The 14,517-nt window shown below is 42.0% G+C and overlaps 2 protein-coding genes across 4 annotated transcripts; one reads left to right on the top strand and one right to left on the bottom strand.

Annotated features, from left to right (window-relative positions):
- Positions 1 to 2,862: 2,862 nt before the first annotated feature.
- znf367 (zinc finger protein 367) lies at positions 2,863 to 7,676 on the bottom strand. Its single transcript, XM_061673377.1, is given in 6 exon segments — positions 2,863 to 3,145; positions 3,147 to 3,210; positions 3,293 to 3,431; positions 4,065 to 4,184; positions 5,241 to 5,391; positions 7,181 to 7,676. Coding segments are annotated over 6 exon segments (951 nt in total). The 5' UTR covers positions 7,460 to 7,676; the 3' UTR covers positions 2,863 to 2,947.
- A 385-nt stretch (positions 7,677 to 8,061) lies between these two features.
- Positions 8,062 to 14,478, top strand: LOC133399921 (intracellular hyaluronan-binding protein 4-like). Of its 3 annotated transcripts, none has more exons than XM_061671946.1 (10): positions 8,062 to 8,168; positions 8,699 to 8,887; positions 9,008 to 9,270; positions 12,261 to 12,387; positions 12,801 to 12,938; positions 13,041 to 13,112; positions 13,187 to 13,264; positions 13,415 to 13,589; positions 13,984 to 14,172; positions 14,258 to 14,478. In XM_061671946.1, the coding sequence occupies exons 2-10, from the start codon at positions 8,742 to 8,744 to the stop codon at positions 14,318 to 14,320; spliced, it is 1,251 nt and encodes a 416-aa protein (XP_061527930.1). In that variant the 5' UTR covers positions 8,062 to 8,168; positions 8,699 to 8,741; the 3' UTR covers positions 14,321 to 14,478. The 3 variants fall into 3 exon arrangements, with proteins under 3 accessions (XP_061527930.1, XP_061527932.1, XP_061527933.1); XM_061671948.1 differs by having other exon boundaries at positions 8,699 to 8,890; XM_061671949.1 differs by lacking the exon at positions 8,699 to 8,887.
- Positions 14,479 to 14,517: the final 39 nt, after the last annotated feature.

The following is a 14,517-nucleotide window of genomic DNA, read 5'->3' as shown; positions in this document are numbered from 1 at the left end:
TTCTTAGAAAAACGTTTCCCAGAAGACTGTTGTATACTGTTGCCATCATCGTCCTTGGTGCTGTGAATGCCACAAGGTAAACTGAGTCTGAAATGGAAATTTGAAATCAAAGCACTGGGCAGGAATGTCTTCGGACAGTTCTTCATTGTGGAATGTTATATATTCACCTTGCTCAATAACTTCTTCAACCGCCGCCAGCTGGGTTTACACGAAGCAGAAAGTTGGCAGAGGTAAAAATCCATTAATTATTGATTAACCGCACCTATAACACTGTTATAAAACTGTTATTAACAGTGTGTAATGTTTGCTGGTCATTTTGTTAGAACCATCCAGGTTCTGTTCCATTTATATTTCTAGTCTACTTCTATGATAATCTACCAGTGCTTCTAAAAAATATTTTAAAATGAAAAACAACATGATATATAAGAGTTATACACATCATCATTATTAATTGACGTGGTCAAAGGAATCAAATGATACCCAAAATACAACCGAGTATCAAATAATGAGAATATATACAGTCGTGCATAACTGTGCTGCTGCACCAGTGAGTGAAATTCCTAAGCCTTGTGTCTGCTTTTTCATGTTTTTTTGCTGATGTATTTCATCATACCGTGCAGCCATGATAATTCTGCAGTCTCCTCCACAGTCGTGGGAACAACAGAGGCAAGAACACAATGATGTTAATATTTAGTCAGCCTAATGAGCACAGTATAAGCTTATCATGCATCTGTTGTCTGATACCGAGCAGGTGAACAATGCTTCACTTTTTTTAAATATTATGACTTGCCACATGTTCAACCATACCTCTCCTAAAAATAATTCCTGTTCATTTCCGACAGAATGTGGCAATTGCTTTTATTGGCATCTATGTGGGTGGAGACTACCTGTTCCCTTGGATAAACTGACGGTTTATCCATCCATCCATCCATCCATCCATTTTCTACCGCTTATCCGAGGTGCAGAAGAAACTCATTTCGGCCGCTTGTATCTGGGATCTTGTTCTTTCGGTCACGACCCACAGCTCGTGACCATAGGTGAGGGTAGCAACGTAGATCGACCGGTAAATCGAGAGCTCTGCTTTTCGGCTTAGCTCCTTCTTTACCACAACGGATCGATACAAAGTCCGCATCACTGCAGACGCTGCACCGATCCACCTGGACCCGTCCCCCCAACCGAAGGCGGAGGGAGGCTACCCTCTCGTCCACCGGGGTGACAGTTTATTTATTTTAAATATACAGGATAGAATAAAAACACAAAATTATCATGTACAGATCCGTGAATGTTTATTGAAAACCAACACTGTTATAAGAGTGTACAGCTTGTTAAGAGAAGCCCAAACTTTTTGTAATTGTTAACATACAAACCTCTATCAAGCAAGCAAGAATCACTCAACAAGTGTCAGGAGTGTTAACATGGGAGACAACTGATTCTAAAATTACACTTCGAAGCTGTTGGTAAGTTGTGCACAAACATTATTATTCTAACGATCGGTATATATTAAAATGCCATCATTTTGTCAAACAACACTCACACAAAAAAAGCCTAAGAGTTAGAAAAGCTTCAAAATAGACTATAACCAAGTACAATAAGTCATTTGGTGACTTGATTATCAACAACTTCCAGTTTCGCCTCGCAGGACATTTTCAAATCCAATTAAAAATAAAAAATAAAAACGTTTTGATGCACGGTCCTTCCCAAAAAAAAACCTCAAGTCGGGTTATTACGCTTCATACAGTGTTATGTAGTGTAGCTTAAACGACAAACATAAAACTCAGCAAGCAAGCACAAAAACAATCAGTTTGAGACAAACAGGAGCCATTTTCCCAAAGTTTAGCCAAGGCATTGCAAGCATAATCCAACATTTATTTTAAAATGCAAGTGCTTCAATTTTATAAACACTGACCGAAACATCCAAGAAAAGTCTACTGCGGATTTCAGATCTGAATCGTTTGGATAGAAGACTCAACGAGCCTTTTAGAACTAATTTGCCACCTTTTAATATAAAAGACAACAGAGGTGAAACAAAATCCCAATCTTGGTTTCCACAAAAAAAAATACAGTTTTGAACAATAAACCCTGATCGACGAGAGTACGGACATGATCAAGCTCCACCTTCTTCCATGTTCCGAGCCAACTGAATGTGAAGGAAACAAAAAGTGCCATTAAAAGAAAAGAAAACATTGTGGATTACAACTGGGTTGGATGCTTATGATGTGATGCCATCTCTCAACCCGCAGTGGAAAGACAAGCCGAGCTAAACCTCTTGGTGGAAAGGTGGCTTAAGCCTGCCAAATAGACCAAATAAGAAAACTTGCTTTAAGTACTTAACTGCTTGGTAGAAAAGTTTTAAATGCACGTGGTGATGCGACACAGACCTGACGCGGTGAGAGGTGACGACGCTGTCAAAAGTGGATTAGGCTTGCAATGACCGCCTGTCGTTCTCACAAGGAAACACCTCCCAACTCTCTATCAAAAAAATAACAAAAAAAATAACAAAAAAACTACCCTTTACTGACACCTTGAGAGGCGTCGACTGTCGGACTTGTGAGGCGTACACCCTGTTAGCAAATCTTTCAATCATATTTACAGTCACTCGCTTGAAAACATACCCTTTAATAACTTGTTACCGTCAAAGTGCAAAAGAAAACAACTTAAAAACACACCAAGTACTCTTTGTTCGCCTTTAAAAGACAGAAAAGAAGAGCGACATTCTTCATATAGTTACATCTACGATAGCAGCCTAAAAGGATAAATGGAAGCTGAATAAGGTGCTTTAGCTTGTGCCTTCCGAAGGTGGGGAGGGGCTGATGCTGTGCGTGAACTTGCGAACACTAATCTCAGGTCTACGAGGGGACCTGGACTTGGTCTAGCTACAGCACACTACAAAGGAAGGAAGGCGGACTGGGGCTGGACAGAAGTGATCCGGGGAGGGCGGGGTCGCTGCTCAGGCAGACAGATTGTTGGCCAGCTCGATGAGCGCCAGAGCACCGTGGAGACGCTCGCGCTGCTCCTGGAGGCGGCGCTTGGCGGCTCCGCCCTGGTTGCCCTTCTCCTCCTCCGCCACCCCCTCGTCTTCGTCGTTCTCCTCGCCGGACTGGAGGAACTCCATGGGGTCCCGCTGTTCCTGGTCCTGCGCTCTGGTGACTTTGCCCTGCGCCCTTGGCGGTGGAGGTGGCGGGGGCGCGCTGCTCTCGGGTCTGCCAGTACCTGCGGGGAACCACCGACTATTTGAACCCCTGGAACATGCCGAGCGAGGAACGCATCTCTTGTCAAGCGGACATTGTCTTACTTTGCCAGCCACTCTGCCACTGCCTTGTTGTCCACAGACTGCGCCTTGCCCGTGCCCTCCTTCGGCTCCTCCCTCCTCAGGCGGGAGAATGGATGCTTGGGGCAGTGACGGTTGGCATGCGTGAATCGGTTGCCACACCCTGACGACACGTTAAATAAATGCATCAGGCCGATCAAGTTTCCCATGTGAGGCGGCAATGGTCCAATTTAAATGAGATTGTTAAACTCAGTGAGTCTCAGGGTGGTTTGTGGACTCCCTCTAGTGGTACACAAAGAGCCACTGAATTAAATAGTCAGACTGCGTTTAATGTTACAGTGGCTTAAACTGTAAAAAATTTTATCCAGTACATTTGTTAAGTACAATTCACTTTTTCTTATTGTATCTTGAAAGCACAATACAGTTGCATTTTAGCTTTTCCAACTGTTTGTGTTTTAAACATTTAGGTACAATTTGTATTTAACTTACGTGTAACACATTTTTATCATTATTGAAACACAGTTTTATTTTTCCTATATTTAACCAGTGTTAATGTTCAATCTGTACAATAATATTAAATATACGTTTAAGGAATAAAGCCTCTGATTTGTTTTTGATGATCACTTAGGCCTATTACACTACAGTATTTTTATATCGGTCATGATAGTGGTACTTGGAGAGTTATGTTTTTTTTGAAGGTAGTACTTGGTGTAAAAAACTTGAGAGCCATTGGTTTAACCCTTTATATTCTTACTAGAGTCAGATGGATTAATAATAATTTTAACAGGAATGGCACCTTTCTCTGAGCAGACGAAGGGTTTTTCTCCGGTGTGGAGCCGCTGGTGGGTCTTCAGCTGACCGCTCTGGACAAACGCCTTACTGCAGTTCGGGTAGTCACACAAATACGGCCGCTCACCTGGATGGGAAAGCACAGGAACGTTTATATGGAGCCTCGTTTTCCGTTTAGAATCGGTTTAGAAGCCCAAACCGAATAAAAGTGCTCATACAAACACCTCAATCAGAATACACAAGCTTAATCCGAATGAAATTTCATCCAGTTTCACAGGGTTGGAATATTCGTTTAGCCAAATCGAACGAAACTGAACGTTTCATTCCAAATAGTCAGCCCGCGTTCTGTCTTGACATAGTGAGCAGGGACATCATTGTTACCGCACTTGAAAATATGGCGACTTCCAACCAGGGCTGGTCTGCGACAGAGAGCTTGTTTTTAACTATGTGTAACTGTTTTTTTGGGGGTGGGGGGTGAAATCAGCTAACCCAACAATAAAAATTGGTCGACAAAATTTTCTGACTTGAGGCAATAAAAAATATGAATAAAAGAATAAAAGGATATTTGCCCCACCTGGTTTACCGCACGGACATCAGTTGCAGACGGACGCAGTGTTGTGCCACTGATAAACTTTGCCAAAAATGACAGCGGGGCGGCCGTAAGTGATTTTTAAGACACTGTTAGATGTGTCGTACATATCACATGATGGGTGAGTGAGCTGAATGATAGCGTTTTTTCTTACTTAAAATGGTAATGCTAGCACGCAAATGCTAATCGCAAAGACTGACTTTGTTGTCTTAAATTCTGTACAGTTTAGACCATGCACTCACTACCAACATATGCAGTTTAAGGTTAAGGCCCAGCTCTCAAATGAGAACAAAATGCATGTTAGTAGTAAAAAAAAAAATTTTGATAAAAAAGTAAATATATTTTGTGGGAGGCAGGAACAATTAGTTCACTAAATATCTATAGGATAATCGATTCTAAAAAGATTCGATAGTGACAGCCCTACTTGTTTTTAATCAAACTTTCATAAAAGTGTAAAAAAAAAAAAAAAAAAAGAAAAGAGTCAAAGGCACCCATTGAAATACGTCAACAATTCCCATACGCTCAGAGGTATAAACAAATACCTTCAGCCTTACAAATGCGATTCGCACGTGCATTTCCGCTGTCACAACTCACCCGTGTGTGTTCTCTTATGGGCCTGGAGAGACTTTTCCCTGGGGAACACCCGGTTGCAGATGTTGCAGCGGATGCGGCTGGAGGACGTCTCCCCCTCGCTGATCAGCTCCCGGACCGTGTCGGCTCGAGGACGCCCTCTGCGGATGCCGTCCTGAACACAACAACAAATACACCTCAAAATCACAAGCTTACGGGACAACAAACATAAACCAATGGAGATCCAATAGAAGAGATTTATAGCGGTAACACGCAACAAACATCCGCATTCGGCAAAACAGGTCGATGCGCTTCCTTCCGGCTCGGGTAAATAGCGGAGAACTAAAGGTGGTGACTGGGACAAGCACTAGTAGGAACGTTAAACGCTTCATTCCCACGAGTAGTAACACAATGCACATTCATACAAGAGCTGCTATTGGCTACAATAACAGCCAGGCACTCCACTCACAGACAAGCTTAAACACCGCTTTGTTCTTTCATCTGAAATGTTCCTTTGTTCTTTCATATTTACTGATGTCAGACCTGCCAATCAACAGGCCGAGCCCTTTATGACTCGCACTCAAAAGTTCAGATATTACGCTATATACAAGAGATAGACAATGTTTTTTAAGGGCTGATACCGATTGGTAGCAGCCTCGGAGGCCGATAACCGATATTTGGAACTGGAATTTTTGGTACAGTGAAAATATTGCCGTCATAATTTTTAATACAAACTCCAAAACTTAACATACATTAAATGCCTTAAAGCACACTCAAATTTTTTTTTTTTTTTTTTTTTTTTTAAGATTTGGAACATGTTTTTGTTTTTAATCTTATCTCATCTTTATCCTCATCATCTGTATTTAAAATTCTAACAAAAATTGCAGGAAGCTTCCAGGCTCAGCAGCATGAAAACTTAAATAAATAGCACCATAAAGCTCCCAAAATTTCAATATAACAGAAATGTTAGTCTTTCACTTTGTTTTATGATCAAACAAAAACAAAAAGTGCAGGGAGTTCCCAGGGTCAGCAGCAGCTCTTATAAAATCAACTGAAAATGTAAATAAATAAATAGAGTTCCATGAAGTTTACCCAGTTTTAAATTGATCTCTTATCCGTCCGATGCACGACTGCATACTTGGTTACATTTTTGTTTGGTGGTGTGTCATGAGATTTTTCTCAAGTTAAATATTTGCCTTGTCTCCATAAAGGCTGGCAAACACTGCCGTTCTGTACCGATAGCTGTTCCTACTATTGTGGTTATTGTAAATGGCAACATGAGACTGGTATATATTGCTACATCGATACCACAAATAAAGAAGTGTGCAACATTTTGACAGGGACGTTATGTTTGCATAAACTCCCATGAATACTTATGTACTACGGCGTACGAATTAGTTAGGAACCCCCGAAGCAACGACAATAAAGATTCTAAATTTCAAGTGCATAGGAGTGGGTCTTTGTTTTTAGCTCACGTGCTAGCACATCTCGCGAGACGTGCAACGACGCAGAAAACGTAAATTCTCTCACTTCCGGTTACTTTTTTTAATACTTTTTTGGCGCCAGAGGAGACGTCATGGATGTGAGCAGCTGCTCTACAAACCAGGAAGTTTATTTTATTAAATTTTTATTTTACTTTTACTCGTTACCTCTATAGCATGTTTCTGTTTATTTGTACTTTTATTTGTTGTTTATGCAATATTTACCCATCCATTAACGGTATATCATATTGTTGTTTTTGATATTTTGTTAAATAAAGATTGGGGGGGGGGAAACAGGAAGGGGTTTAAATCCACCAAGGCACACTCTAATGCGCGGGCGTTTCTTTTTTTTCTCCATTTTCGAAGTGACCTTATTAGCTGCTATATTAAATCATATTTTGACTTACAATATGTTACTATTTTAAGTCTTATTAACGACAATTAAAAAATATTATAATAATAATCAAACATTCAATGTGGTACCTTGTTGTGGTCGGGTGAAGAAGCCGCGTCGGCGTCTCCGGCCGTCCCGCCTGGACCTGGAGACGACGCCCCGCTCAGCGAACCCGGGCTCAGTGTCACGTTGTGGGCGTTCTCTCCCCACTTCCACGGGTACACCATAAAGTCGCTGAATCCCGGGCTGGTGGGCGTCATGGCCTCGGCCTTGTGCGGCTTGATTGGGGTGGTCTTGATGACTGACACCAGGACTCTCTTGGGGGAGTCGTTGCAGAAGATAACGTGAGGGGGCTTGCTGTCGGTCATTGTTTGCGTCTCAAAACTCCGGGGAAATGGATGAAAATACAGACGGCTTTCCCGTTCCCTCCCCTCCCGAGTTTAATAACGACAAGAAAATGGCGCGCCGTGTTAATCCGGGGTAAATACGTCCTTCATTTCCAATAGGCAAGAATAATAACCGAGTAGCCGCAAAAGTTAAACAAAAATGTCTTCTATTGGTCCTAGTGCTGCGAGGCCAGTCTGAGCAGCGTGCGCCCACACAAGTGATTGTACCGTGTTGCAAAATCGCGCTCGAGCAGTAAACGCACCAATCAGATGCAGCGAATCCCACCCATGTGACGGAAGCGGCCAATAGGGCGAGCCAGCCTCACCCACCGAGCGAATCGCTCGGCCAGTAGCCAGGAAGTCATGGCGTTCCGTGGTTGTGATTGGTTGGAAACTTTCCGTCCAATCAGGTTTGAACACTGGGCTCGCGCGCTCGCGCTCGGCCACGCGGATTGGCTGAGGAAGCGGAAGCCGACGCACGCGCATCCTCGGTGGAGCCAATGAGGGTGAAAGGCGGTTAATTTTTACAGCGCCGGCGAGCAGATGGCGCCCTTTTGACGTTATGACGAGTTGGGGTATGTTTAAAGGGATACGCACTAACCCTTGGGTCCGAGGCGCCGATGTTGCGTAATCATTTTAAACCGGAAACATCGAGAACAAAGGAGGCACTGTAAACCAGGCAACGAGAAATGTGAATACCTTTTCATTGCTTTTGAGTTTTTATTTGTTTGTGTATTCCGGTAAAATGTTTCACATGGCTGCATGTGCGTGATCTGGTACTCTGTGTGCTGTGCAACACAAATACAGCAGAGTGTGAGCTGAATTTTCAGTTAAAAATACATTTAAACACATCATATTAAAAATATGAATTGCCAGAATACAGTCTGGAAGAAACTGGAATGAAATTCCCTGCATGTCCAGTCATCTCTCTTTGATGCTTTTGATTCTGATGCAACAAAGGCCATTTCTTTCATTTTTCTTCCGAAGAAAAAGAGTATTTTTTTTATCATGTGATTCAAATGGTTTATCATGTGTTCCAACATTACACACGACGCACACACAGGATACATATAACAAAATTACACACGTGCATACCATAATTGTAAAAGGGCATGTGAGTGCCTTGAAAATAGTAAATAGTTTTGACTAACTTCTAAGGCTGTATTAATTTTAAATTTACTCCATTTAACAATAATAAAACATCTTTTTGACTCAAAACAGCAGCGAAGTGATGGCGTCATCCAACCCAACTTGATAAATATTCATGAGAGGGCGTGGCCGCGCTTGCCGGCGCACGTGTGAAACATTTATAAAAAGTGGACGGAACCTCTCGCGGATTTGTTCGACTCTCAATGGAGACTTGAATGTCGGCTGGTGTTCTGTTGCCACCGCCGGAGAAGGAAGACGACGGTGGTTTGTGAAATTGTTTGTTCAAAAAATATAAAAAAAATAGCGGCATTGAGAGAGTTTGACAACGTTAATTACGTCTGCTTAATATATATATATATATTTTTTCTCACTCCCCACCAGATCCAAGATGCTACAGGACGCCTATGGCTGCGTCGTGGCCAACCGGTTCGGGAATCTTCCCGACGACGACAGAGACCCGTTAGACTTGATAAGCGAGGTGGAGAACGAGAAGGAGAAAATGAAGAAAAAGAAGAAGAAGAAGAAGAAGGAGGAGGAGGACGACGACGACGAAAAGGCCAAGCAGAAGAAACCTGGCCAGAAGGAATCCCAGCAGGACAGGCGTTTGCCACTCACGAAAATGGCGCTTCCAGAACCTGATGCAGGTGCGTGACAAACAATGCAATTTCCATATTGTTGTAACCCAGAACAGAACACACTCTTTTCTAGACTGGACAGACCAAGAGTGGTCAGTTTGCTGTGTCAGCTGCAGCTGGTGAATACTGTCAGGTTTTTCTTTTGTGTTGATAGTCCAAACAAGGCTTAGGCCTACATCACATGTCCAAACGTTTTCATCCAGGGGCCACATTTAGAAAAATAGGATTTCATCAAACAATTGTATTGTTTTTATACATTAGTTTTTTGGGGAAAACGCTACATTGCTGCTTTCAGTTTCAGTAATTAAAATGTTTAGCATTTGGGGGATGTAGATGTGTATCCCTCGAGCATAGTTGTGTAAAAAAAATACAAAACTTGATTGATTTACAAGATTATCATTATTAAACAGATCTTTTGAATGCCATTTCAGTGATAACTATTGTTTCATGTAATGAAAAATTAAGTAATAAATCTTAAACTGGTGGGAAAATGCAGTAATTTCTGGGCAGCTTTCTAATACTAAGTCAGTAGGGGTCAATATTTTAGGTGTGACCTTTAAGTTGGTTTTAAACTTTTATAACAAAGGTTCCATATTTTACCAAACCAGCCTTTTCTAATTGGGATGTACAACCCCAATTCCAATTAAATTGGGATGTTGTTAAACCTAAATAAAAACAGAATACTTGATTTGCAAATCATGTTCAACCTATATTTAATTTAATACACTACAAAGACATTTAATGTTCAAACTGATCAACTTTGTTTTTAGCAAATAATCATTAACTTCGAATTTTATGGCTGCAACACGTTCCAAAAAAGCTGGGATTGGTGGCAAAAAAGACTGAGAAAGTTGAGGAATGCTCATCAAACACCTGTTTGGAACATCCCACAGGTGAACAGGCTAATTGGGAACAGGTGGGTGCCACGATTGGGTATAAAACGAGCTTCCCTGAATTGCTCAGTCACTCACAAGCAAAGATGGGGTGAGAAAGTGTGTGTGAGAAAATAGTGGCACAGTTTTAATGACACTGTTGGTCAATGTGCAATTGCAAGGAATTTAGGGATTTCATCATCTACGGTCCATAATATCATCAAAAGGTTCAGAGAATCTGAGGAAATCACTGCATGTAAGCGACAAGGCCGAAAACAAACATTGAATGCCCGTGACCTTCGATCCCTCAGGCGGCCCTGCGTCAAAAACTGACAATGTGTAAAGGATATCACATGCAGTTCGGCACTACATGGGCAAGTGCAACTTGAAACTCTACTATGCAAAGCAAAAGCCATTTATCAGCAACACCCAGAAACACCGCCAGCTTCTCTGGGCCCGAGCTCATGCAAAGTGGAAAAGTGTTCTGTGGTCCGACGAGTCCACATTTAAAATTGTTTTTGGAAATTGTGGACGTCGTGTCCTCTGGGCCAAAGAGAAAAAGAACCATCCGGACTGTTGTGGGCGCAAAGTTCAAAAGCCAGCATCTGTGATGGTATGGGGCTGTGTTAGTGCCAATGGCATGGGTAACTTACATCTGTGAAGGCACCATTAATGCTGAAAGGTACATAAAGGTTTTGGAGAAACATATGCTGCCATCCAAGCAACGTCTTTTTCATGGACACCCCTGCTTATTTCAGCAAGACAATGCCGAACCACATTCTGCACGTATTGCAACACCGTGGCTTCGTAGTAAAAGAGCAGTCCTGCAGTCCAGACCTGTCTCCCATTGTAAATGTGTGGCGCATTATGAAGCGTAAAATACGACAACTGAGACCCCGGACTGTTGAACAGCTGAAGCTGTACATCAAGCAAGAATGGGAAAGAATTCCACCTACAAAGCTTCAACAATTGGTGTCCTCAGTTCCCAAATGTTCATTGAATGTTGTTAAAAGAAAAGGTGATGTAACACAGTGGTAAACATGACCCTGTGCCAGCTTTTTTGGAACGTGTTGCAGCAATAACATTCTAAGTTAATGTTTTGCTAAAAGCGATAGTTTATCAGTTTGAACATTAAATCTTGTGTTAAACAAAAACAGAATACAATGATTTGCAAATCATTTTCAACCAATATTTAATTGAATACACTACAAAAACAACGTCCCAACTTCATTGGAATTGGGTTTGTAATATTGGCTGTGTGGTACCTCAGTAAAGAGTGAAATATGAATTATCTTCCATGCATTCCTGAGTTCAGAAGTTTTTCTGCGGAGGCCTGAAATCGGGTAATTCAAATTTCTTGAGCTTATCTACGTCACTAACGAAGATCTCCGCCTACCTCTCTCCTCGAGCCAGCACAGTCGATGTAACAAACCCGTGCTCTCACAAGTGGGTCTTCTACACGGAGGCAACCAATCAGATGAAAGGGGGCGGTCTTGGCCAAATATGGATCAAGTGGGTACAGAACTGGGTCAAACAGAAGTAGCTGTCAGAGGGGCCCTTTCCTGACTGACACTTGTATGACAAGACTAAGGTGTTTTTAATATAATGAAATTGACACTTACACTAAGTCCGTGTTAGAGAGTCTCTCTATGGAGGTGTAAATAGCCAAAATATGGCACCTTTTAATCTTTATCCCGCCATTTTCGACATCTGCAGTGCCGCAGACTGGCTGATCACTCAAGAGTGGGAACGGAAATAACATGGGGTGATTTTGCTTTCATTTCCCGGAAACGTTAATTGGGTCGGGGGCTGGAATTTAACGCTGTACCTCGGCAATATGTTTTTCAACCCCACTGCGCATGTCACACATTTAACGAGTCAATGGGAAAACGTCGAAGCGGCCTAAACCATAAATTGCGTTTCAGAATGACAACCAGATATAAACAAATTCATTTTATTCATTAACTGTACACGTTTATTCTACTCATCCAAAAATAGATAGTGGAATATGTTTTTCTTTTGTTCACGTTTGTCCTTTTCTAGGTGACTCAGCAGCTCTATTTGACCAGCCACCATTGAATGGAAGCCAGTCACTGTATGTAGTAATGAACCATTTTCTCTTCCCAGTTCGCATGCAGCCAGCCCGTGCCGGAGGAGATTACAGAGCAGAGACAAAGAGGGGCTCAAAGATTGCTGACTTTGGGGAGCGCAGAGCCAACCAAGCTGTTTACCCACAGGAGTTCTCTGTCCCCAAGTATGTTTCCAAATATTTTGTTATATTTGTTAAGGATTACATACTTTATGTGCTCAAACCTTTTACACAGAGTACCAACAAAAATAAATACTTGACTCTCCAATACTACCACCACCAACATTTAACAGTAGCGTAGTATGTTAAAATGTTCCTAAAGTATTTTTATCAACTGTTAACATTATGCAGTTTGAACAATAAAGAGAGGACAAATACAAATCTATCAAAAAAAATTCAATTAATGTATGGTGCAAAAAAAATTGAATTTGTACCTAAATGTTTGAAAATTCTTCATGTAATACAAATGTTTTGAATTTAAATGTTAAATACAACTGAACTGTCCTCAGGCAGTGATTACCACACACTGGAAATTGCTGAGCAATTGTAAAGTAACAAGACCAAATTTTTTTCCAAAGGCCTTTCAACGATCAGGATGCTGACCCCAGGAGCCGAGAGGGAGGCAGGGGTAGGAGAGGAGGAAGAGGTGGATACACAAGGAACTATGATAATTTTGTCCTGAGGGGAAAGCGAGAATATGACCGACACAATGGAACGCAAGTCCCTTTTTTTATTTTATTATTATTATTTTTTTTAAATTTACAGTTTGGGAGGTCTTTAAGAGTGTTTTGACCTTATGTTGTTGCCACTCATTGTAGCGGTAACTCACTTGATGAGAAGAGGGGTGGCAGAGGCCCCTGGAACTGGGGCTGTGTGGAAGAACCAGCAAGGTGCGTGTGTCTACGTCGACAACGCTGACAGATTGTCGAATTGGTTAGTCCGAGGGTTGTTTTTGTTCTTGAAGAGAGTTAATGGAGGTGACACCTGATGCTCAGGTGAATTCTGAAGTGCCACAACCACCAGTTGAAGAGAACCAGAGCACGTGAGCACAACATGCAGATATCATAGTCCCAACCTATCAAAGATGTAACTATTGGGACTTGTTTTAGCACATTTTATTGTTAACCTCTCATCACGGTCACCCCCCCCCAACCAGTATGAACATTGCTATAAACTGTCTTATTCTTGCTAGTGCAATGGCAGAGGAGGATAGAGAAATGGTGGTCCAGGTTGCCATGGAGATGACTTTGGATGAATGGAAGGCCTTGCAGAAGGTCAGTCGTCCGAAGGCGGAGTTCAATATCCGCAAAGCAGAGAATGCAATTCCATCAAAGGCCAAAGTCATCCACAAGTCTAAACCTTTGGAGGTGAATATGCAAATATTTAGACAGCCACTGCATGGCCAAACAATCCTTGTTTACATCAGCCCGCAACTCCACCAGTACAGTATATACGTCTACACTCTGCAAAATGTACCCAAAAGACTGAATCGCTTCATGTTCAAATAGTTGCTGGAGCCTTACCAACCACATCTACACATCTTTTATAATTACAATAAAACATCACGTCAAGATAAAAGCATGGGCACCTTACCTGGGTGACAAAAAACGCTTTTAATCTGCTGCTCAAAAGATACCTAAAACCTTTGTTCAATACAGCCAGTGTCAATTTATCTTGACTTCAATACCCAGCAGGCAAAAAGCCAGGAGTCAAACCCTTGTGGGCTGGCATTTAATTAGTCGTTTATAATCTGATCTTCAGCATCTCAAGGAGCGTGTGGAGGAAATCGAGGATGATGGTAATTTTCTCCGCCGGTCTGTGAATGACATCACCTCCCTTCTGGACATCAACTTTGGTAGTCTGGGACGCCCGTCTCGGGGGGGTCGAGGCAGGGGGGCCCGCGGTGGTTTGCCAAGCCAGCCGGACCGAGCCAGATACACACTGGAGAAGGTGGGCCTTAATGCCATGCTTCCTTGCTTTTTGTAAACAAACACTCGGTCAGCTGGTAGCTAATAGCCCAACTGCTTGCTCACAGGTGGGTGAAGCTCCTGACCCAGACAACCCAGAAGACTTCCCAGCACTGTCAGGAGGCAGATAACAGAGTTCACGCTTCATGTAGCTGGTTTGCACTTTAAAACACTGGCTAGAAAACCAGTTTTCATGTTTCTGCTGTTCAAGGTTTGGTGTTTTATTCTGCTGGGTTTTTGTTTCCATTCACCAATGGCACTAAGCTTATAAAGACATTTGCAAATATAACTAGTGTTTTTTATTTTTTTATATAGGATATATAAGAAA

The sequence above is a fragment of the Phycodurus eques genome, chromosome 3, assembly GCF_024500275.1.
Source record: "Phycodurus eques isolate BA_2022a chromosome 3, UOR_Pequ_1.1, whole genome shotgun sequence".
Lineage (NCBI taxonomy): Eukaryota > Metazoa > Chordata > Actinopteri > Syngnathiformes > Syngnathidae > Phycodurus > Phycodurus eques.
This window is presented reverse-complemented; position numbering and strand designations above follow the sequence as displayed.

Bases quoted from the DNA above. Each gene is read 5' to 3' on its own strand.
- LOC133399921 (XM_061671946.1), top strand. From the start codon at position 8,742: ATGAGAGGGCGTGGCCGCGCTTGCCGGCGCACGTGTGAAACATTTATA. The intron at 8,888-9,007 runs GTGGTTTGTGAA...ACTCCCCACCAG, and splicing joins GCCGGAGAAGGAAGACGACG to ATCCAAGATGCTACAGGACG. The intron at 13,113-13,186 runs GTGCGTGTGTCT...TTGTTCTTGAAG, and splicing joins TGTGTGGAAGAACCAGCAAG to AGAGTTAATGGAGGTGACAC.